We start from the raw sequence: 22,767 nt of genomic DNA, 5'->3' as shown, positions 1-22,767 counted from the left end.
CTGAAAATTGGGGTTTTTGTGCAAACAAACATGAGGCAGTGTCACTGCAGAGGCAGTAAATTCTGCCAGGGGACAGAATAAAGTTCCAAATTCCCAGGGCACAGCTGATTAAAGATTGTCTTCTGGGAAGACACTATCTCCTTGCACTGCTCTGTTTTACTTCCCTGACTCCAGTGCTGGGAATTCCTAATCAAACCTGTTTTGCACAGCACAGTGAAGGCAAGGGCGGCAGGTCAGAGCACAGCAGGCAAGGGAAGAGCAGAGCAGCAGGTGGAAACACAGATAGGAATATACAGGGCCTTTTCTGGGACACAGAGTCAATTCCTCAAATAGATCTGGCGTAAGTGGCACAAGTGAAACTAGAATAAAAAAATCAGAGTGCAGAAAGCTGTAAAGTATCACAGAGGAGCATAATTACATAAGTAAACTTACAGGAAAACTGCTAAAGCAAGTGTAATTGAATAAGAAAAAAGCCTTTTGGGGAAGAAAACAGTGCACTTGTTTTGCCCTGCCAACCCGCCCACAAACAGGAGCACATGCTCAGCTCAGATCCCTTCCCAGAAACTGGGCACCTCCACATGCCTGAAGATCTGGGCTCTACCCCTGTGGTGAGACAAGCAGTCATAAACCAAAGTGGAAATGCATGAAATGCCAGTAATATTCTGTAATGCTTCACCTTACACTGGATTCTGATTCAGGTCCTTGAGCTGATGTGGGCGTGCAGCACAAGTAATTACACAAAGAAATTGCTTTAATTTAATTTGCAGATCTTAATCGATAGAGACCAAAGTAAAGCTGCTCTGGTTGTCACAGTGATTTGTGCTGTTGAGGGATGAAAACCTGACCAGAACAAGGGGCTGTAACAGTTGTGAGCTCCTGATAACCCAAGGGTTGGGCAGGGAGGGATTCAGGTATGCACAGTGCCAGCCCTCACTCTGTATAGGCATGGTCACTGTGTCACTGAGATGATTTAGGATTAGATTTTTTTGGGTTAGATCTGTTAATGATTTCAGGAAAAGTGTTTTCTGCACTTAAAGCCAAGCACTTACTTCACTTAGCTGGAACAGAAGCCAGATGGGATGGACAGTGTGTATCTGAAAGGCTATGAACTGTATAAGCACAGTCTCAGCCAGAATGGGGTTTGGCTGCATGTTTTTTAACACATCCATCTCAGATGTGCCACTTGAAAGCATTTCAGAACAAAAGAGAGGGAGGAAGTTTTGGTGCTGTGTTGGTTCTCCCCCCACTTGCCTTTTAAACCTAAGCAAATTTTTATGCAGACTGGATATAAATGTCCCCGTGACTGTTGCAGTGAATTGCCTGCAGAATACCTAAATGGGTACTTCTCCCACAAAATCTGAAATGTGGCTTAGTTTGGAGAAAAAGAACCTCCTTCCTGTGCAGAGCCACAGCTGCACACCCTGTCCCTGGGGGCAGAGCACTGTGTTATCCCTGGTTTATGGGGAGGGTTCTCAGATGAATCACCTGCACCTTCCCATGAAGAACTTGATCATATTTTTGGGCTCTCTTCCAAGAAAACTGTGTCTCAGTACATGTGTTCCAAGGAAACTGTAATTCATACCCTGCAGTTCCTGGTTCACCACATTGAGAGTTACTACAGCTCCCTCCTCCCGCAGCTCTGAGCACAACTTCCGTAGCCTGGTTCATTCAGGATCTCAGTTCCTCCAGGAATTGGAGGCTTGGGCTTGCTGCTTTCAAATAAAACAAACTGGGTCCGTCTAGCACAATATCTTTTTGAAATAACTTCAGAGAAGGTGAGGGGGGAGAAAAATGAAAGAAATAAATACTTAGAAAATAGGAAGTGGGGGAAGGAGAGAAAACAGGTCAGAACAGAAGGTCACTGATTTTCCTCAACCACTGCTCAAAAGATGATGTGCAATTGTATCAATTATTAAAACATGGCTCTAGCTAAGTCTCTTTGATTGCATTGCCAGTGCCCTTCTGACAAGCTGCAGCTGTATAATCAGGTCTTGGGAGCTACTTGAGTCAACCAGAGCACTGCAAGTTTCCTTCAGTATCTGTTTTTCAGGATAATGAACTCATCCAAGTGGCCAGCACACTTCCTTGACCTCCCCAGACTCTGGAGAGTGTTTTTTTCCCCTGAAAAAAGCACTCTTATTTTCCATCTTTTCCTTTAGCTCTCACATGTAACACACCAGAAAGCAAACAAGCAAACAAAAATAAGGACTCCCAGTTTTATCAATCCATGCTCATGTTTTTATCCAGTGAAATTAAGAAGAAATGGACCTTTGGAGATTCCACTTCATGTGGAAGTCCCCTTATACAGAGGGTATCAAGGCAACTGGGAAACAAGAACCAGCTAGTTGGCAAAATCTGAGTCTTAAAGCACTTTAGAAACAGATACTTCAATCTAGTTAGTCCATTGTTCTGCAAAGATGTGTCAGTTATTTTGTTTTCTTAAAGCTATATAGAATACTACTTGGGCCAGAGCCAAAGAGCAGAATAAAACCCGAGTGCCTGACTGTGGAAGAAAAACCTCTCAAAACCAGGACTGCGTGGCTCACAGATGAAGCACCAGTGTCATTTTCTTGAGATGATCATATTCATTAAGCAAATTAAATTCTGAATGAATTAATACTTCATTAGTTTCTCAGAAATTATGTTAAAAAAAAAAAATTAAAGCCAGGCCCTGTCAGCAGTCTCTGCAGAAAGCAGCTGGCCTGTTGCACAGAGATGGGGCTAATTCAAGGGTGTCTGCAAAAGCCATATTCTGGCCAGGCTACACTGCAGCCTTGTTATAATCATCACTGGGAGTGGCTGCAGCACTTCCAAATACCACCCATCTGGGGAAAAATCCTCCTTCTCAAGAAGAGGTTAAACAAACCAGGACTAATGTGGTAAAGGAAGTTATATTTATGGGCGTTGTGCAGTTAAGTTTACAGAAATCCCTTTTTCAGCCTGTTTACACCATAAAGGAAAAAGGTGACAGGGAATGATGTGTGTGGAAATGCCAAGCTTAGGTCTGCAAGGGGGATGGGAGCAGGAGGCTCAGGGTTAGCAGGGAGTTTTGGTAGAGCAGAGGACCAGCACTCCAGTGCTGTGACTTGCTGTGCATCAGCTGCAGACCCCAGGAAAATCAGCATCTGAGGGAGGGCATGTGCACAGAGCCAAGGCCTGTTTGAGCTCTGAGGAGTCACTGCCAGCTTCCACAGCTCTGCCTGGCCTTCCCCAACCCAGCAGTCCCTCCTCAGGCAGGAGACAACTTCAAGGACAATCACAGAGGTGGCACAATGGGATCCTTTCCCAAGAACACTCACAAAGGTTTTGTGTGGCAGCCTTGAGCTTTGTTAGTGAGAGACAGTGCATGTTGTACCACAACAAATCACAGTTGTAACATCCAAAGTTAATGTTACATAATTGAATTCTTACATTTTATTCAATTGAGGAACCTGGATTTCAGAAGTTCAGAATATTCTGCTGTATTTGCCAGCAAATTCTGTTTGGATTTACGTGACCAAAACTAAACATAGGATCCTAAACAAAGTTAAGGAGGGTTCCAGAAAGCAGACAGAATATGAGGATGACGTTTTAAAATTCAAATCCTGCCTGTATTTTCCTGTAAGTTAGCCTGTCAGCAGTGCTCAGTATCACACTTTGTGGCATCGAGTGACAAGTCATACTCCTCACCCAGTCCAATTTAAAAACAAAGAAAAACAGAATTACTGAAATACCATTTGCAGAGGGAAGTGAATAAATTCCCAGAGGGGCTGCAAATCTGGTTTTTCAGACAAGACAGTTTGCCACATTCTCCTGTTCTGTACAACAGAGATAACCATATAGAACAGCTTTGCAGAGCATTGTGAGAGCTGCTGCTGAAAGAACTACAAAACTGATGCTTATTGAGACCAGGGGACTCGAACCCCTACAGACTGTTTGGGCCACATCTTTGAGCTATCAACAGAATTTCTCATTTCACTCTGCACTGAGAGCAGGAACACTCTGTATTCAAAAATCAACAGATGAACCTCAAGAGAAACTTGGAAAAAATAGATGGGAGTGCAGTAAAAAGCAGGATTCGGAGCCTGCTGTGGGCAAAGGCTGTGTGGCTCTGGCCAGCCAAGGTTAGTGACAGTGGGAGGCCAAGCTGTTGGTCTAACTCTGTCCTGGAAAATGCTGGGCCAACAATAGTGTGCATGAGAGAAACAGAAAATCGTACAGCAGATGGTGAAATGCTGTCTGAAGGCAGGGATATCCCATCCTTTTGGAGATGCTGTGTGGGTGAGTGACAGGCGAGAACTAGAAAGTACTTGCCTTGCCAGGGGGAGCATTCCCAGAGAGATTCCTGCAGGCTGGGAGCAGGTGTGCAGCCACACACACGGTCCCAGCAGGGGCTGGCCATCCCAGCAGCATTTGCAACTTCAGAAATTGCTGTCATTTAGGTTTTTCCTCCAGGGATTACACAAAGTACTTGGAGAGTGCTGCATTTTCCTTGATTTACTTCTGTAATTAAGAAAGCTGCTCCTTGGCATTAAGCCTGACATTACAAGGAGTTTGCTAAGTGCCACAGCATGTCCACTCCTGCTTGGAGCTACTGGGTCAGGAGGCTCACAGCTCTGGGGTAAATCCTCTCTGTTCTTGCAGAGGGCAAAGACACCTTGCAGAGGTTTATTTGTCACCCCACAGACTTTGCAGATTGCCAAAGTGTTCCTGGTATACAACTCCAGGTGGCAGGGAAGGATGTTCTCCAGAACTCACACTGCATGGGGAATTCCAGCAGCTCACACCCATGGCAAGAAGGGCCATTGTCAAATTGTTTTGCAGCAGGTGAGGGGGAGGAGGAGAACTGACACACAGCTGACAGCCCACGCACACCAATACTTTGTCTGCTCTCTGCAAATCCAGCTGTGGTTTCTTCCAGTGACCCAAATCCCACAGTTGCACATTGCAGTGGCATCTGTTGTAGGGGCAACTGTTTATGGATTAAGTGCATGGTACTGCAGGGTCTTAATGCAGCCCTGAGCATCCCAGCTGAGTCCAGGGCATTCTGGGACATTTCCATCCACGGACAATATCTCTTATTTAATGTGCTCTGAAACAGAACTAGTGCTGCAGTCCAAACTGACATGTCTCTGTCATCCTGTCCCTGTTCTCTCTGACTGCCACAGCTGAAATTGCTCTCCTGGCTGCCCAGGAAATTGAGTCACGAGCCTACAGACACTTCATTTCATACAGGGCACAAAGGTGGCCGACAAGCCAGCCTCAGCCTCCCTGGAGGAGAACAGGCACAAACATTGTATTAGGGATGGTTCATACAGTGAGGTTCAAGATTAGCTTTTTTCTTTTCTTGTCTTTTTTTTTGTATCTAGTGCTTATCTATTTTTGTACCCAGTAAGCACCCAGGACTATGCAGCTGTCACTAGGACAAGAAAGTCCCAGGTCAGTGGCAGTACCCACCACTGTCTGCTGGTTATTGCAGACTCCCTCCTGCTGCTGCTCATGCAGTTGCTATCAGAGCTGATTTTAGTATCATTTCAGCAGCAGCAGATGTCTTTATTTAAAATGATGTCATGGTAATAAACACATAATGGGATAGAACTAAAACCCTGGGATTTATATGATTGCTTTTGTTTGCCTGTCCTGAAGCATCAAACCCACAATGTTCTCGATTTGCCCAAATCTGAGATGTGTAGCACTGCTTTTAGCTTTTTCATTCTGTGGGAACACAGGGCTCCAGAGTTTTACTCCTATTTCAGAGGAAAAAAAAGGAAAAAAAAAAAAAAAAGAAAACCTATTGCTTTACAATGAAATTGTAATGGTAGAATTGAAAATGATTACTTTACAACCATTTTCAGTGACGTGCACAGTGTGACCAGGTCATACCCAGCACATGGTTTCTGCTGGAAGACCCTCCAACACCCATTTTATACCCAGCCTGAAGCTCTCCTCAACCTTCAGCAGAGGAGGTGCACTGGGATGCACAACTCACTGTTATTTGAAGAGTGTGTTCTTTCAGCACTTTGCCTCGCTGAGCTATTTTTAGTTTGAAAGTATTCCCCAAACCAGCTCTTTGCCCAGCTGCAAGGCAAAGCAGAAGCGAGAACAAGCTGCTGTTCATGAGAACAGTGCTGCTCACGCTGACACTGCATCAAACTACAGACAGGGAACATGTCTTTGGCTGAACAACCAGTTGTACTTTTGTCACCCTAATGACTAAATATTGTAATTCTATTACAAACAGGACAGATCTAATAGCCACCAGCTCTGTTAAACCACAGAGTGGGGAAGCAGGTGGAAGGGAGAGGAGAAAGCTGCTGTTCTGAAATAAGCAGTTAGTACATTTAAATCCCGTGTCAGCATGTTAGCTCTTGCATATTGACCAATAACTCAGTTGAAAATTAAAGCTGTTCTGTTATGTTGGTCCCACAATGGGCAACACCATCCTCCAAGAGTCTTTATCTGAGTGTGGAGAGAGGTATGAAAGCAAAAGCCTCCTGAAGGTGGTGGAAGGATGCTCAGCATCTGCAGTGAGCTTTGCAGCAGGTCTTGAACTGGGTCCTGATCTGCTCCCAGCTGTGCCTGGCCTTCCCTGTGCACACCTTGGGAAAACCAGGCACCCAAAGGTCAAATGCAGCAGGGCTTTCACAGGTGGTGAAAACAGTGATTACCCTCAAGCTTTCTCCACCTGAATCCTCTCACACAATTAGATCCTGGCTCTGTGTTGTTTCAGCCCACACAGTGCTTACAGCCCTGTGCAGTAACAAACCTGTCACAGGGTAGGTCCTTCAGGGACAGTGGGTTATGATACAAGAGTCATGCTGGGCAAGTGTGTGGTTTCTATTTCAGCTGAAATCTGAACTCTTTGCAGGGCTCCTATCACAGAAATGATAATGATGGACAACTGTAATTGCCTGGTAGATGAGTGGCAACATAATTAACTGAACTCATGCTGATTGGCAGCTTTGAAAATCCAGACAGAACTAAAGGCCAAACAAATAAATAACACATGTAATTAAGGCAACACTTATAGCCTCTGTGTTTATCTGCAGCTTTCTTATTTGGATGCAAAAAATAGTTTATGATGGCACAGAGACAAATATCAGGCGATTCTAAAGAATGCAACTTGCAGCATTTACCGAACCAGCTCACCCTTTTCACACCATTCTGAGCTCCCTACCCTCAGAGGTCAGCAGCTGCTCTTAGGATGATACTCTTGGATGTTCCAAGGGCTGGAGAACCTCTGCTATGGAGAGAGAGGCTGAGAGAGTTGAGGTTGTTCAGCCTGGGGACAAGAAGCTTCTAAGGAGATAATACTGTGGCCTTCCAGGACTTAAAGAGGGTTATAAAAAAAAGAGGCAGATACATGGGCAGATAGTGATAGGTCAAGGGGAATGGTTTTAAACTGAAGGAAGGTCAGGTTAGAGTAGATAAGAGCAGGAAGATTTTTACAGTGTGGGTGGTAAAACACTGCAACAGGTTACTCAGAGAGGTGGGGGAATGTCCCATTCCTGGAAACATTCAGTGTCAGGTTGGATGAGGCTCTGAACAACCTGATCTACTTGAAGATGTCCCTGTTCATTGCAGGGACATTGGACAAGATGCCTTTAAAGGCTCTTTCCAACTCAAACTATCCTGATTCTGTGATTTTCCTGTTATGGGAAATGCTGGCACATCAGTTCCCACTTTTTACATGATCCAGAATTACCTTGGGGTAAAAAACATGTTTGTGTCTCAGTGTCTGCCTTCTAATTTTGAGCAGACAGTAAAAGAGAAGTCCCTCCCACCACAGATTTACTACTACCCATAATTGTACATTGCAGGCAGGCACAGTGCAGTGCGTGGGTGACTCAAAGCCCTGGCACATACTCTCTTCACAGCTACTTATAGGAAGGATGAAAATAAACTTCTTGTTGAATTGAACATGGTGTTCTGGCAATAGAGATGCCAATTTAAGAGGCAGAGCCTCTGCCTCCTGATGGGTAGCAGACACAAGCAGCTTTATGAGAAGCAAAACCAGGGCACTCCCATTCCTCCTCCCTTTGCCTGGGCTGTGAGAGGGATCTTTCCCACCACCTCCCTTCCCGACTCATCTGCAAAACCACCTGACATGAGGGACAATCAATGCAATTGCTGCTGGCTACAGCTCATTTACTGATGGCTGGATTGATTGCTCACTTGTCAGTCCAGGGTCCACAGGCACATGCACGTGTCCAAGTCTACCCAGTTCACTCCTCCCTTTGGAGGAGATCATCAGAATCACATGGATCTTACTAAGGCCAGCAACAGGATTCCAAAGTATAACTTTTGGCTTCAGCTACAAATCTGAAAGAAATTTAGTTTTGTGGAAATCATACATACAGATACCGTGCAACAGATTCTACGAAAAAAATATATTTGGGGAACAGGAACATATTCTGGGGACAGATAAGGAGCCACACAAACCTGAGCTGGTTTTCACTGGATTCTGCTTGAATCTGCCAGGCAGGTGAGACTAATACAGACTAATAAGAGGAGAGAAAGGAAGGAGAGACTGCCCAGAAAGGAAGGACTGTCTGAAGTGTGGAAAGCCGGCACAGCCCCATATGCACACAGAGGGCTGTGCTTGCTCCACATTGGCCTCTCATCAGCTTTCTGTGCCCACACCTGCAAGCCCTGAGCTTACTGTGGCTTTGCTGGGGTGCAGCTCCCACAAGGAACAAAGGAGATGCTGCTGAGGGTAATTGAGAGGGCAGATAACTTGGCAGCACCTCCTGCTCACAGCACACATCGATGCATTGCCCATCTGACAGCAGCCCCTGGGTCCTGGTGACACACAGATCCTCCAACTGCTGAGCCCTCAGTCACCTGTGACTGTCCAGTATGATCACTCCTTGTGTAACAGCGGCCCCAAGACATCATTCCCTTCAGTGTGAAGGAGACAATCGGGCAGTGTGAAGAAAATATTGATCTCCTGATCAGCAGTCAGAGGCACATGTGCGAGCCCCTGAGCTCACAAACATGTGATCTTGCTCCGGAGGGGACGAGCCATTTGTGGCTTTCCCCACACTCCAAATCCACATCTGTACTTGTGCTGGTGTCCAGCATGATCGTAGCAGGGCTCTGATGGCACAGGGCAGCCTGTTTTGCTGCAATTACGCACCACACACGTTCACCAAGGGGAAAAGCCAGGCACCACAGATCCCCTGCCCCTCTGAGAGCCAAGGGAGCGCTCACAGACGTCAGAGGATTCCCATGTGCACATTGCATGGGGAAAACAAATACCTCGAGGCCATGTGCAAACTGGGCACCTGGGGTGCTTTGAGACCAAGAACACCTGGCTATACCTGCAGGGTGTTCTGAGGAGAGCCACAGGTGACTGCACGAACCTGCAATGACCTGCTCCTCTCACCCACAGGAGTAACACTGGGAGAGCACAGGAGTAAACAAAGTCTTTGGCTTCTATATGTAATAATATACATATTATTATCTCTCTGATTTCTCTTTCTGAGCCCAAATTACTGGAGAAAACACTGAAAATACACCCAGAACACTCCCCAAGCTTCAAACAACTGAAGAACACCTGCTGCTTGAAAGTTTATGCCCACTTTGCACAGAACAACAGTAACATAAAACCTTTGCAATTTTTCTGAACATGAGAAATAGCTGCACATGAAGTGTTGTGTGCCTGTCCCCTTTTACCCCCATACACTTATGGTGACTGCTTTAGTATTGTGAGAAGATGTTGGCATCTATCCAAACTTGAAGCATCTCTGAACTGTATCGAGACATCACTTACAGGGAAGTGCCATTGGTGCCTCCAGTTGTGCTTGGTTTCCCTGAGGCAGCTGCAGTCACCTCTGAGGTGCTGCCAGTTCAGCTCCACTACTGCTGCTCTTGGCATCCCTTGGTTTAACAGGGAAGCAAATTCCCAGACTGAGTACTCTTCACGTGAGACCATGGCAATTCCAGTGACACTCTGGGGCAATCTGGACAGAGGTAGGACCTGCCTGCAAGTTACTTAAGCATTTTCAAGAAAGGTTCAAGACCTTCCCAAAAAGAACTGACCCGACAGAGGTGCTCAGAGGGAGCACTCCTACCTCACCAGGCAATACAAAAATACCCAAACCTAGGTTTTCATAACACCCAAGAACACAACAGCATTAATTGGCTGTTTTTCCCAGAAGCAAGAAATAGATATCGAAATTGGCTGAAAGGAAATCATTGCTGTTACGTAACAGAAGTGGTGGACTACGTGAGTGCTCCCTGTGGAGCTCACAGTCACCTTGCTGAGGTGAATCCACATGGGGCTCTGAGACCCTAAGTGATAAAAGAACGGAAATGGAAAGCACAGGACTCACCCAGCCATGACCACACTGTGTTGCAGCAGTGCTGGAGCCTCCTGTCCACCTCAGACCTTCAAATGGCACCTCCAGAGCTGCTGAACAGCACAGCAGCCACACTAGCCCAGGGTAAGCCATAAAACCACCCTCACTCAGGTGCAGGGACTTCACTGGATACACAGGAAATGAGCCAGGACTCCGATTCACAGTCATTTGCACCTGCCTCATACAAAATTCTCTCTGTGCAAAGCCTGTGGAGACCATCCATAGTCACTGAGGGGTCAGGTTTTAGCCTTCACAAAGGCTCCTTCATGGCAAGAGCCTGTTTTTATTCTCCAGAATCACACACTGGCTTCCCTGCGCTGCAGTCTGCTGATAATTGTTATTCAGCTGGAGTTTGTTTCCTTTAAACACGAGATTTGAGCATCCCCTCTCTGGCTGCTGAGTCTCTCCACCCCCTGTTCAGGGCTGTGCTGCCCAGCCATGGCATGAGGGGAGCTGGGGGCCATTTCCCCAGGCCAGCTGTCCCTGAGGTGAGGCAGCATTCCCGAGGCCGCAGCACTGGCTCTCTGCAGGGATGGACAGTCCCTTCTGAGGAAACTCACTGAGCTCAGCACACAGGGTGTGTTTTTGAGGCAGGATTTCATATGTATCAGCTTCAGGGAAAACATGAAATAAATATCCAAAGCAGAGCACTTGTTGCTCGGAGCCTGCAGCAGCCAGAGAACGGCTCACCCAAGCAGAGGCACAAACTCATCTGAAATGATTCTTACATTAAAGCTCCTTCAGGAGGGATGTGCCCTTTGGCAGGGGTGACCTGTGGCTTTCCCTGCACTTGCTGAGCCCCTGCCCTGCCAGGAGCCCTCAGAAAGATGCCCGTCCTTATCTCGCTCTGGGTCCAGCTGCAGGCGGCGACTGAAGGTGCGGCTGGGGCTGCAGGCCCCGGTGTGGGGCTGAGGTGCCCTCACCCTCCCCCAGAGCACCTCAGGCAGGGTGGGCTCTGTCCCACAGGGAGCACCTGCTGCAGCCACGTGTGTCTTGCTGTGAGGGGCGATCAGACAAGGCAGTGGATTCACTTTACACGCGGCAAAGTCCTGCAGAAGGGGTCTCTGGAGCCCCAAGTGACCCCGGCCCAGCTCAGCAGAGCCGTGTGGCCCCAGGCCGTGCTGCAGCCCCTGTGCCCCAGTCACTGTCAGGGCGTCTGGAGCCCTTTGCCTTCAGCAGCTCCCCAAGCCCAGCCACCCCACAGCAGCTCAGAAAGGAAGCGAAAGTTGTTTCTGGTCACAGAGAAGCTTCTCCTGAACAACAGAAATAACAAATGGACCCAAAATGTCCCTGGACCTTGATAGCAACAATGTCAGAGGTTTTTACCACTTCTCATTTGATCGTGACTCTGGCTGTACTTGGTGTTTTCACTCTATCCCCACCTTCCTGAAACCCTGTTAGAATTTTATTTTTAACCAAAGTCCATGTCTAGTTTTGTGACTCTGAAACAAAGTTTGGAAGTGTGGTCTGTGTCTTTGAAAAACTCAGGAAAAAACCCTGCAATGCTCTCATGTGCACATAGCTCTCTGTGTGTCTGCACCTTTCCTTCTGTTGGGGGTAAAGCTGAGGGTGTGCGCAGAAAAAGGGCACTTACCATGAATTTATCAAAGCCAAAAGGGAAACAGGGTTTAAATAATCAACCATCATACATATGATATATAAATACAGGGCATTCACACAGCATCGCAGAAAATTCGTATACATTTGCATTTGCATAGTGCTTTACTCATTCTGTTAGGCTTTTAATCCCCCTGTTTAAAAGGGGCCTCTGAAATCTAATGTACAGATTTGGAAGAATCTATCAATCTCAAATGGCAGGGCTGTAATTACGAATGGCTGAGAGAGAGGCATATGAGCAGCAGGTCAGGTGGACCTTTCATTTGCAGATGAGCTCTTGGAGTAAGTCATTCTTCCCTGATTTATATTATAAAACACACTTCAATCTGTTTCAAACAAAACCTAGCCAGAGCTGTGTAATTTCTGAGACATACAGGGAAATGAGCGAGGAGGGAGGAGTCCAAGGGTAACAGGAATCAGAAATACATGTGTAAAGCCTTTAGTTTCAGCATCATTCCTGTTTCAGTTGGGATTATTGCAACTTCCACTGCTGGAGTATCCAGCTTATTACCCAACGAGAAGCCGAAGGTCAGGAGAAAAGCCTTAGGTGATACAAAGTGTTAGGCAGAAAGAGTGAGAGTTAGGCTGTAGGTGTTTCTACACAAGAGCTCATCTAATCCAAGTTTTCTGTCGGTGTGAATTCAGTGCAGTAGTTGTGGTGTCTTCCTGTGGCCGAAGATGAGAGTTTTTCCAGAGAGTTTAATTAAAAAAGGGTAAGGAGTTGTTGGTCTGATAGCACATGACCACAGAGTTGATTTTGAAGGTATATTGGGTAAGGCTTACAAAACAAGGAGAAATTGGAATCAGGTGCTTTTACTGGTTCTTTTGCAGTGTGTTAACAATTACTTCATTTTTCCATCTGCTGTATATGTGATAAAATGTAGATCCTGTTACAGCATGACTTTATAATTATTCATTTATTCCCTATACCCAGTAGAGGAATAACTGCAGCAGTTTGCAGTGTGGTCCCTGCTCTGAATGTTTCTTTGTCTCTGTAACTTCATCTCCGTCTTGGAAACATCTGCTGAGAGCAGACGATGAGAATCCTTAGCGTTGCCAGAACGCAGGCCAGGAAGCATCGGAAACTCTTTCCGATCTGCTGGCTGGATTATTACATGAAAGCCAGCAAATGCAGCCTCTGTGTGTGTGTGTGTGCCTGCCTAGGGGAGGGCTCCTATTACCTGAGATCCTCTGCAGATATCACAGTGCCTCGTGGGGGAGTCTCATTTAGTATGCGGAATAAAATCGCTGTGGCACCGATCATATGATTTGAAGACTCAGTCCTGAGGCAGCACTACTGAAAAGGGGAGGTGGAACCAAGACGCTCTGTTCAGACAGCGCGAGGCTGTGAGCAGCACACGAATTGCATTCAGCAGGCAGGAGCAGAGCTGGGGGATCGGGCTGGTAGATGAGGAGTCGGGAAAGCTTTATTTCTGGCCAGTCTGCATTTTGTCAGGATGGTGTTAGTAGAGAAAAGGAAATGTGCTGCTACGTGTGATTAAAAGGTAAAGGCAGTGATAGAGACAGAAGATCGCTGTGAAACTCCTTTGATAACCACCTTGAGAGTGAATTTTACCTCTGGAGAGTGCTGGTTCCAACTGACTGTCTGGAAAGTGAGATGAAAAGGATGCACATTCTGAGGAAGCATTTCACTGACGGCAGAGCAAACTAGAGGAGAACTTTTACCTGCATTACTGACATTTGGGAAAAATAATATAAGAAAGAATTCTCTGCCAGGATTCTTTTCTTTGTTCTTCTTCACGAGTCCTGGAGAGAGATTTTGTAGTCCCCTCCTGAGGAAAACACCAACCAGAAGTCAGAATACTGCAGACTTTCCAAAGAACAGGCATGGTGCAAAATGTGATTTTGGTGTTTTTCCGCAGGCGACTCAGCCAAAGACCCGCTGTTGAGGAGCTAGAAAGAAGGAATATACTGAAACGTGAGTATTTCTTTTTTCCTTAAGTATTTTATATGTGTTTCTTGAAATCAGTGATTGCATTTCCAGAATGTATTATTTTTAAATAGACAAATTAAATAGACAAATAGAACAAAGGTGTTCTCAGCACCTCTCAAATTCACAAGGCAAAACTTGCAACTCTTTTCCTAAATGTTTCCAAGGGATCAAGCAAGTGATGAACATTATCCCTTTCCTTAAAACTGCTGAATTAGGGAAAGGTGAGAGAGAGCTTTGAAATTGTCTCCACTATGGATCTCAAAAGGGGGATCCATCTGCTATTTAGTCTATTTAGTGTGGAAAGACAAAACCTGGAATGATGTGAACTGTAGTTTCCACATTTAGCAAGCACAAAACATAAAGCCACAGAAATCTGTCACACAAGCAGTGCTGCCTACACTGTTTAATTTATATTTAATCATGTGATTGTAATTCACTAGGAAAAAAGTTATCTACATTGCATTACCTAATTTAATGTATTCGAACTTTCTTAGCAGTTCCTAGGGAAAAGCCTTATGCTCTTGCCATTGAAGTTATTTGGGATTTCATCTGAGTTTCAATACAAAAGGATTCCACAGGCAACATATATTTAGCAGTATTTTCCATGCTGTTCCAATGCACAGATCACACACCGTAAAATGAGCTGTATTTAGCATGTGCACAGCTTGAGGAGGAAAAGGAAACCCTCCTTGCAACATGAGTGGGTGCGCTTGGCCAAACTTCACCTGTCATCTACCATGAGAGGCAGGAAGAAACAGTAACCCAAGATCCTGAAATACATGGGACCAGATTTTCAAGAGTCAGTAACCAAGACCTCTGAAAATCTGTCTTTGGGATTTTTTCCTGGCTAAGGAAAAGCTGATCTCCACTGACAAAATCTGTTCCTTTATGTTTACTTTTTTGAAGTGTGTTGGTTACATCCTTAATCTGGGTTAAACTGACTGGTTTTAATACTAAAAAAGTTTGAATACATTCATATAATGAGCTTAGAGAGAGATAAAGCAGAAAGAAGATAAAGCAGAATTAAAGATAGTTCCTGAATACCAGCTAAACATACTGGTCTAGATTTGTATCTCATTTAAAGAGCTCCCAGCATGGAGCAAATTTATTGACTTCTGTTGAGTTGCTCAGGCTTTATACAGGTTCAGCTGGGATCAGAACCACTTCCATTTTATTTACCTCTGCCATTATATAAAAAGCTGAGTATCCTGTAAAGCTGTAGCAGTATAAAAGCCCTTCAGTGAAATCTCCACAAACTCCTCCAGGTGTTGTAAGGGTTTGTGCAGTTTTAAGTTGTGCATTTCCCAACATCTTTGATGTTCATAAGTGGTACTGCTGACAGAAGTTCTTTTATGGACTCAGAATTCACATTTGTACAACTCTGGTAAAAAGAGAAGCATATTGCAAAGTACAACTACTGTTACTTTAAAGCAAATCTCAGCAAGATTTCAAAAAGTGATTTCTTATTTCCTTTAGGGAGTTGTTTCTGAGATAAAAGTAATACTTAAAAAGCAAACTTAAAGCCAGCACTTTCTTAAAATTTTCTTGATCTTCCAAGTCCTTTAACCATAGAAACACTGCTGGCTTCCCACCAAACATGAAAAGCAAATGAACTCAAATCACAGCCCAGGTGTCAGATGTGGCCTTGCTGTACTCGACAGAAAGCTGAACTCCCAGCCAAGAAGGCATCTCTTGAACGCCACTGTACAATCCCTGCTTCATTCTGAACCCAAGGAATTGCCTTAGTGTCACGCAGAGCTGAGAGCTCCCTGAGGAACTGGCAGAGCACAGAATTAGTTCCAGCACTGCACAGCCCCCCTCAGAACTGGGAGCATCTCTGCTGAGATTTACAAAACCAGCCCTCAGGAATGAATGGATCTTGTGTGGGCAGAATGATGGTGATGGGAAAAGCCTCTCTGGGTTGTCTGAATAATAATGCCTGAGTTCTAGAATCCCTCACCAGCATTTCATAGCAGTTCTCAGGGTTGGTTTTTTTGGTAAAAGAACCATTTCTTTTATTTCTTCGAGGTGGAAATAAGCACTGAACCCAAGTGAATAGAAATAAGTCACTACACAGTATATTTGAAAAAGTATTTTCTGATCAGAAATATGTATTTTTGGCTTTTCTTTGGGAATTAGAATCATAGAATCCCAGAATGGTTTGGGTTGGAATGGACCTTAAAGATCATCTTGTTCTCCCCTCTGCCATGGGCAGGGGCACTTTCCACTATCCCAGGTTGCTCCAAGCCCCATCCAACCTGCTTTGAAGGGTTCCAGGGATGGGGCAGCCACAGCTTCTCTGGGCAGTTCTCTCACTGCATATCATATCACACCTTATAAAGGCACTATGCTACAGAAAATTATCAATTTTAATTAAAAAAAAAATACAGAATAGGATTATCTACTCCAAAAGGGGTGAATTAAAGCTGAATAAGTTCTTGCAGCTATCTCTACATCTAAGAATACCCTCTACTTTTCAAAACCTGTTCTCCTTTTCCACATTGCAGACTGAAATAGCTGCTCATCCCTGACACAGCACTAATTTTAGCTGACCTGTTCTCTTTACATTTTGTGCCTTGCCACTGAACTGTAATGCAGCACATTTTAAATTAATTTGATTTACATTTCTACCATAGCCAGGTGGAGCTACTACTTTGTTATTTTAAATAGATATGATTGCATTTCAGTGTCATCTGAAATGAGACTGCATAGTGGGAGCAAAAATAAGGGAGAAAAATGCTTCATTGTTAAAAATATCATCTTGGAAATCCATCTGCAGTGCTAGTGGGTTTTGGAGGCATAGTAGAAATCACATGTGTCCTTTAACACTGGAAATATCTAATGCAAGTGGTGTAATAAACCTCACGGCAGTACCCAGAGAATCCCAGAATGGTTAAACCTTTTTCTCTGGCTCTGCAGCTTTGTTCAGGTCATGGGCTCACGCCCAAATTTAGTAACAGATAGTACTGGAAATAGAAACGCCATTAACTCGTTTCCTAAGGCAGGGGATCTATTTCACACAGCGTTACAGCACTCGGGTCTATTTTTAGAGCCAGTGTGTAGGAGTCGTCACGGCTTGAATGTTAATAGACACAACACACAAAGACAAGGGGCTGAGCTCAGAGCAGAACTCTGCAAAGGAAGCCCTGGGAGGGGAACGGGGTCTCATGTCAGGGAAAGCCAAGGTGCAGGTCAGAGCCAGCGAGTGATGCAGCCCGAGAAAACGGGACAGAGGGCACAACGGGCTCTCCCTGGAGCTGCTGCAGTGAGGCTCCTCAGCATCTGACAGCATGAATGGCTCCAGCAATATGGAGAGTAAAAAAGGATGATTAATCAACTGTGGAGTGTTTTGATTTTCCTTCTAAAGTTTCTCTGAGTGGAGTGTTGGTGTGGCTGCTGTTGTTTCATTAAATCTCTGTGGAGTTTTAGAGAGCGCAGGCAGAGCTGACATTGGCACCAGCACAGTGTCCTCACAGAGAGGTGATTCCGTGCTCCAACACACACCAGAGATGCTCTGAATTACCAAAACACACAACTACAAGCAGCTCCTTTTGCTGTGCTCATTATTGCCTGGAAGTCAAGAAAACACCAAACTTCCTCATGAGGAAAGTCATTTTTTTTTTTATATTCTCCGCAGAACGAAATGATCAAACGGAACAGGAAGAGAGAAGGGAAATCAAGCAGAGACTGACAAGAAAGGTAAAACCTTGCAATACCTGCTATTAGCTTTTAGAAATTTACTAAAATTACTATAATATCAACCAGCCATAGAGGTTGTTATTATACAGAACCTCCCTTAATATGCATCCTCCTCAGCAGTGTCTGATAGTAGTGTCTGGTAATATGAATTATAGACATACCCACCTTATCTCAGCCAGATGAGATATAGTAGAATATATACATGTAAACTTGGGCAGAAAATGGGCATTTGTTTGCACACTGCCTATCAGTCAGCTCTATTGCTAGGAAAGGACTTTTTCATTCTTTGTAGCAGAGCTGGCTCCCTGCTGAGCACCAGGTCTGCTCCCATAGTACATTTCTTTTTGCATTTAAAATATTCTCGGAATTAGAACGAGATCTTGTTGTTCTGTTCCTAGAAAACCCTAATGGAATTACAGACCAAATCTGCTGATAACTTGTTAAAGCCAGACTAAAATTCTTAAAATGGGTCTAGTGCTGAGAATGTCACACAGACAATCTGCCTCTGCCTGTAGTGGAACATCCTACAGCATCCAGAATCATCCAGAGATCATAAAAAATCCATCATGATTACTTTTCATTTTGAAAATGTATTTTATCAGGATCTGGGTTGAAATGCTTTCTTTTGTCCATTATAAAGGCACTGTGCTGTAGCCCATAACTCTATTGAAAGCATTATTACTCTCCTAGCAGTCCTCCAAATGATTGAATATTTCCCTGGAGTTTCCAAGGGTTGGGTGGTTTTCCATATGTGTAAATGCACACTGAACCAAGATGAAAAGCAGCAAATGTTGCATTTTTTACTGATACGTTTGTTATTAACCCTGGTTTTATTTCACAAAACTTCTGAATACAGCTTAACCAGAGACCTACAGTTGATGAACTGAGAGACAGAAAGATCCTGATTCGATTCAGTGATTATGTGGAAGTGGCAAAAGCACAGGACTACGACAGGAGAGCGGACAAACCATGGACACGACTGTCAGCAGCAGACAAGGTACTGACAGAACCACAGATTTCTGCTTTCTCCTTGCTTTGTCTGTAATGATACCTCACATTCTGAACAGACATTTAATCTCTGGAACATTTAATATCTGTAAATTTTACCATTATTTTTTATGCTGAAATCACATCAATGTAATAAAAAATGCTATTTATAAAAATGCCTATTTAGTACTGTAAAGGCTTTTACCCCCCACCCAAAAAGGTGGATACAATCTTTTGGGCTCCAACTCAAAACCATTTCCAGCCAATAGAGTTTTAACCTTTTTTCTCAGACTGGAAGTTTCCTCTCCTGTTTTTCCTGTGAATGCTCAAGGAGTCACTGGACCCACATTCTCCCGAGCAGAAACACTCATTTTGTCCCATCTCATACCTGCCATTTAGCTGATTTACATCCCAATTTAAGTATCACACTTAGATGCTTGAGTAGTAAGAATAGGTCACCGTGATTCCAGCCAGTTGGGAAGTTTCAGGGCTGCAGGAAGCAGAAGGAGCAGGATGCTGAGACAATTACTGGCAAAATGGCAAACACAGGACTGTTAACATGGCTTTGTGCTGGCATGTGGAGATCAAACACTTTGGTTTCCATCCCAGTGTCTCCTCAGTAAGTGACAAATGGCTTTAGAGGACTCATAGAAAAGGAACAGAGCATTTCTACTCCAGTAGTTGTTCTCCCCAGCTCTCTAAAATGGTTAATAAGCTATTCCATAGTAATCAATGGAATAATGATTTTATATTTTCCTTGTACGTACTTTTATTAAAATCAGACTTTTCCTGGTTTTACTGTTCCAGTGTTCATGTTTCAATTAACAAGGCAGGTTTATAAGCCAAGAGAAAGTGACAGTTCAACTGCACACACTGGTGGCACACATCAGGAAGTCAGGGGCAGAGCTGGACCTTCACATTTGTGACTGAAAAACGGATCAATTTCTTGGCAACTTCTCTTATCTTTAATAAATTTTAACTGGAATCTTATTAAATGTGAGACAACCAGCCCTGAGGTGTTATTCTGTCAGAATTGCTTCTAGACAGCAGTGACCCTGTCAGCAATCAATAACTAATGAGAAGTATTGTGTCACCAATCCATATAGCCCTAATATTCAGCATTCCTACCAGCACGGAGTGCTCTGCTATACCCAATACCTGCTTCTCCTACCCCAGAAAACTGTTCTGCTCTGCAGGTCTGGCATTTTGCAGTGCTCACAAACACAAAATTATTTGTTCATGTTTGTCTCTTTTCAATTCCTAGGCAGCAATTCGGAAAGAGCTGAATGAATACAAAAGTAATGAAATGGAGGTCCATGCATCGAGCAAACATTTGACAAGGTCAGTTTTCCAGCTATTTATTTCCACTGCCTGCTAAAAACTCTGCTTGAGTCCTGCACCTGTAGATTTTATTCTTACGTGTTGGATGTGGGAGAATATGCAAAGGGAGCTTAATATTAAAAGAAAATTGAAGCATTTCTCTTCCTGAAGAGAACCCAATTTTCTGATTTTTTGGGGGGCTTTTATTAGCATATACCAAGAAGTTTGCAGACATTCTCCAGGGCATCCCTCAGTCAGCATCCCTTGCACCACAGATTCAAAGATAGGACAAAAAAATAAAGCATATAACACAAAAAATAATATGATTTTTTAAAGTAGAACAGCTTAATACGCTGTATAAAGAGCTCTGAATTAAATGTACTTGAGTCTGCAGCCTTATCATAAACACTGGAACTTCCCTGCTAAGAAATACAAAACTGCACGGACCATAACAGGCCACGCCCAGCGCCCAGGGGTAATGCCTTTGTTCTAATTGGATTTGTTCTAAAGGATTCAGCCTGGGGATTTCAGTATTCCCTGTCAGCCCAGTTGCTATTGGAAGGAGCAAGCCCCAGGTAACTTAATGACACTTAACTGCACGGAGGAGGTCAGGAGAGAGAACAGGTTTAGATTGTTGTCACTCTCCGTGTGATCAGGCCACTGTGAACCTGGTCAGGGCAGTGCTTGCTCCATGTGCCAGCACTGGTGACAGGGTTTAAACACACATAAAAACATTCAATTCCTTTCTTAAAGTGGAGAAAAAATGAGAGGCTGATTCCACAGGCACTGATACTTGCAAAAAGGCCTTATTAAGGGCAAAGCAGCATCACTGCATTGATGGAATGAAACATGGGAAGGGAAGAGGGGATGGCTGCAGTTTCAGTCTGAAAGTGAGTTATACATTCCCTAACTGAAGCTACCTGGGGAGTTTGAGTAGATGATAATGAGAGATTTTGAAATTTGTTCAGGATATGAGGAGTAAACAGGCTTACAATTTACAATTAGTGCTAAGGCATTACAAATGATTGGGGCTTTAATTACAGATCTCAGCTAAAAAACCAAGCCTACAGAGAAAAATCTATTCCAGACTCACAAGACTATCGATTGTATCTCCTCATACTTTATGAAGCATTTTGACATTGTTTAACTCTTAAATAAAGCCAAGAGCACTGCACAGTAAAGACTATTGCTACCAATGACAAACTGTGGCTTCATTTACTACACGGAAAAAACCCCAATCAACTGAAGACCTGTACTTGCAACTGCATTTCCAAATAAATGTAAACGAGGTACACTGGGCCCTGAGGACGGCAGCTGCACTGCAGTCATGGCACAGGGGTGGGAATGTGCTGGGGAAAATTAAGGGTTGCTAATATTCTTCAGTACTGTTACTGTACCTTTAAACAGAATGAATACTTTTGTGGGCTTTTAAAATTTTATTAATCTAACATAAACTCCCCAAAATAATTGAATTCTATTGCGAAGTGGTTTGAAAAATGTCTCCCTTTTCTCCTAGATTTCACAGGCCATAGAAATTTTCTTCTGAGAAGAATCTGTCTTTACTTTTTGATATTGCTGCTGAACACACATCAGGGAATACTGGAGTCTTTCCCTGAGGTTCAGCACAGGCTCCCTGGATGTTGATGTGACAGAAGGACTCTGCAGCTGAAGCCTCTGCAGCACTTGGGGACAGGACGCCAGCCCCGAGCTCTGGAGGCAGAAGAGTGCTGGCCTGTGGAGTGGGACAAGCTGCTGAAAAAGACTGAAGTGAAGCTACTTGGAAGAGCCTCCTCCTCTCCTTTCCCACCTGTCTGGAACTGGTTTGCAGCCTGCCTTGGAAAAGGAGATGTTGTGCATGTACAGGCTTTACCATTCCAAGGCCTATGACATAAACGGACATGACGCTCTGTCATCCAGTATTATGTTGACAAGAAATTTTGAACTTACCACAGTTAGTTTGTAAAACACCTAAGTTCATGTTCTAAAAACTAATTTAATGTATTATAATTTCATTCTTTTTTATATACTGTCTAACAGAATCACAGCTGCAAGCATTTTTGATTCCTGTTACTTTTGTTCTTTAATTAAATGACTACTTATTGCAGGAAATGAACATGTTTCCTAAAGCTCTTTTTTTCCCAGGGATAGTTGAAGAGATTATAATTATTATGCACCAAACCATTTGACTTCTTCATCCACACAGAGTCTGCAAAAGGATGATCTCAATTAAGGTTTTCCATCTTGTGGAATAGAATAACCTGGTTGTCACTGTGCACCAGTTGAGGCTCTGACCCTCTAAAGAATGACAGTTTGGTTCACTGTTACTCAAAAGTACTAAATTGGATAACCAGAGGCAGAAATGTAACAATGTACTTTGATGTTTAGCAAACAAATGGTTTTAATGCTTTCTTGACAGTAAGAAGAAAAAAGTTACTAAATGCTAATTACAAAGCAAATAGAACTCGTTGAGAAAAATGTAAAGCCAGACATTTTAATAATGCCTGACATGGAGAAGCACCTGAGGATTTATTCAGTACTACTAAAAAAAAGAAAAAACTTGTGAGGAGAAGAATAATACATTGATAGCTGTTAACCACACCTGATCAGTCAGAACAAAATGGTGAATTCACTCACAAGACAAACATTTCTCTGCAAGACTCTGAAGTGCTACCATTCTAGGGAGTCATTCAATGTTAAAAACTTGAAAAAGGCATTCTCGGTCTTGTAGCTTCATTGGGATGATCTCCATGAAGTGTGAAAATAATAAAATGCAGTCTGTCAAAGTGTCTGTATAGACTACTACTGAATTGCTGTGAGGTGGGAACAGTCCCCACACAGAGTGTCTGT

General features: G+C 43.9%; 1 protein-coding gene across 1 annotated transcript in view; it reads left to right on the top strand.

Annotated features, from left to right (window-relative positions):
• The window catches only part of PHACTR3 (phosphatase and actin regulator 3), a 73,430-nt gene extending 50,727 nt beyond the window's left edge, over window positions 1-22,703 (top strand). The window contains exons 9-13 of the mRNA XM_008634844.2: window positions 13,844-13,899; window positions 17,552-17,613; window positions 18,470-18,610; window positions 19,865-19,941; window positions 21,437-22,703. Coding sequence (XP_008633066.1) covers window positions 13,844-13,899; window positions 17,552-17,613; window positions 18,470-18,610; window positions 19,865-19,941; window positions 21,437-21,452 — 352 coding nt within the window. The 3' untranslated portion in view covers window positions 21,453-22,703. The remainder of the gene's footprint in view (window positions 1-13,843; window positions 13,900-17,551; window positions 17,614-18,469; window positions 18,611-19,864; window positions 19,942-21,436) is intronic.
• Window positions 22,704-22,767: the final 64 nt, after the last annotated feature.

Source organism: Corvus brachyrhynchos, unplaced genomic scaffold (genome assembly GCF_000691975.1).
Source record: "Corvus brachyrhynchos isolate BGI_N302 unplaced genomic scaffold, ASM69197v1 scaffold10, whole genome shotgun sequence".
Classification (NCBI taxonomy): Eukaryota; Metazoa; Chordata; class Aves; order Passeriformes; family Corvidae; genus Corvus; species Corvus brachyrhynchos.
This window is presented reverse-complemented; position numbering and strand designations above follow the sequence as displayed.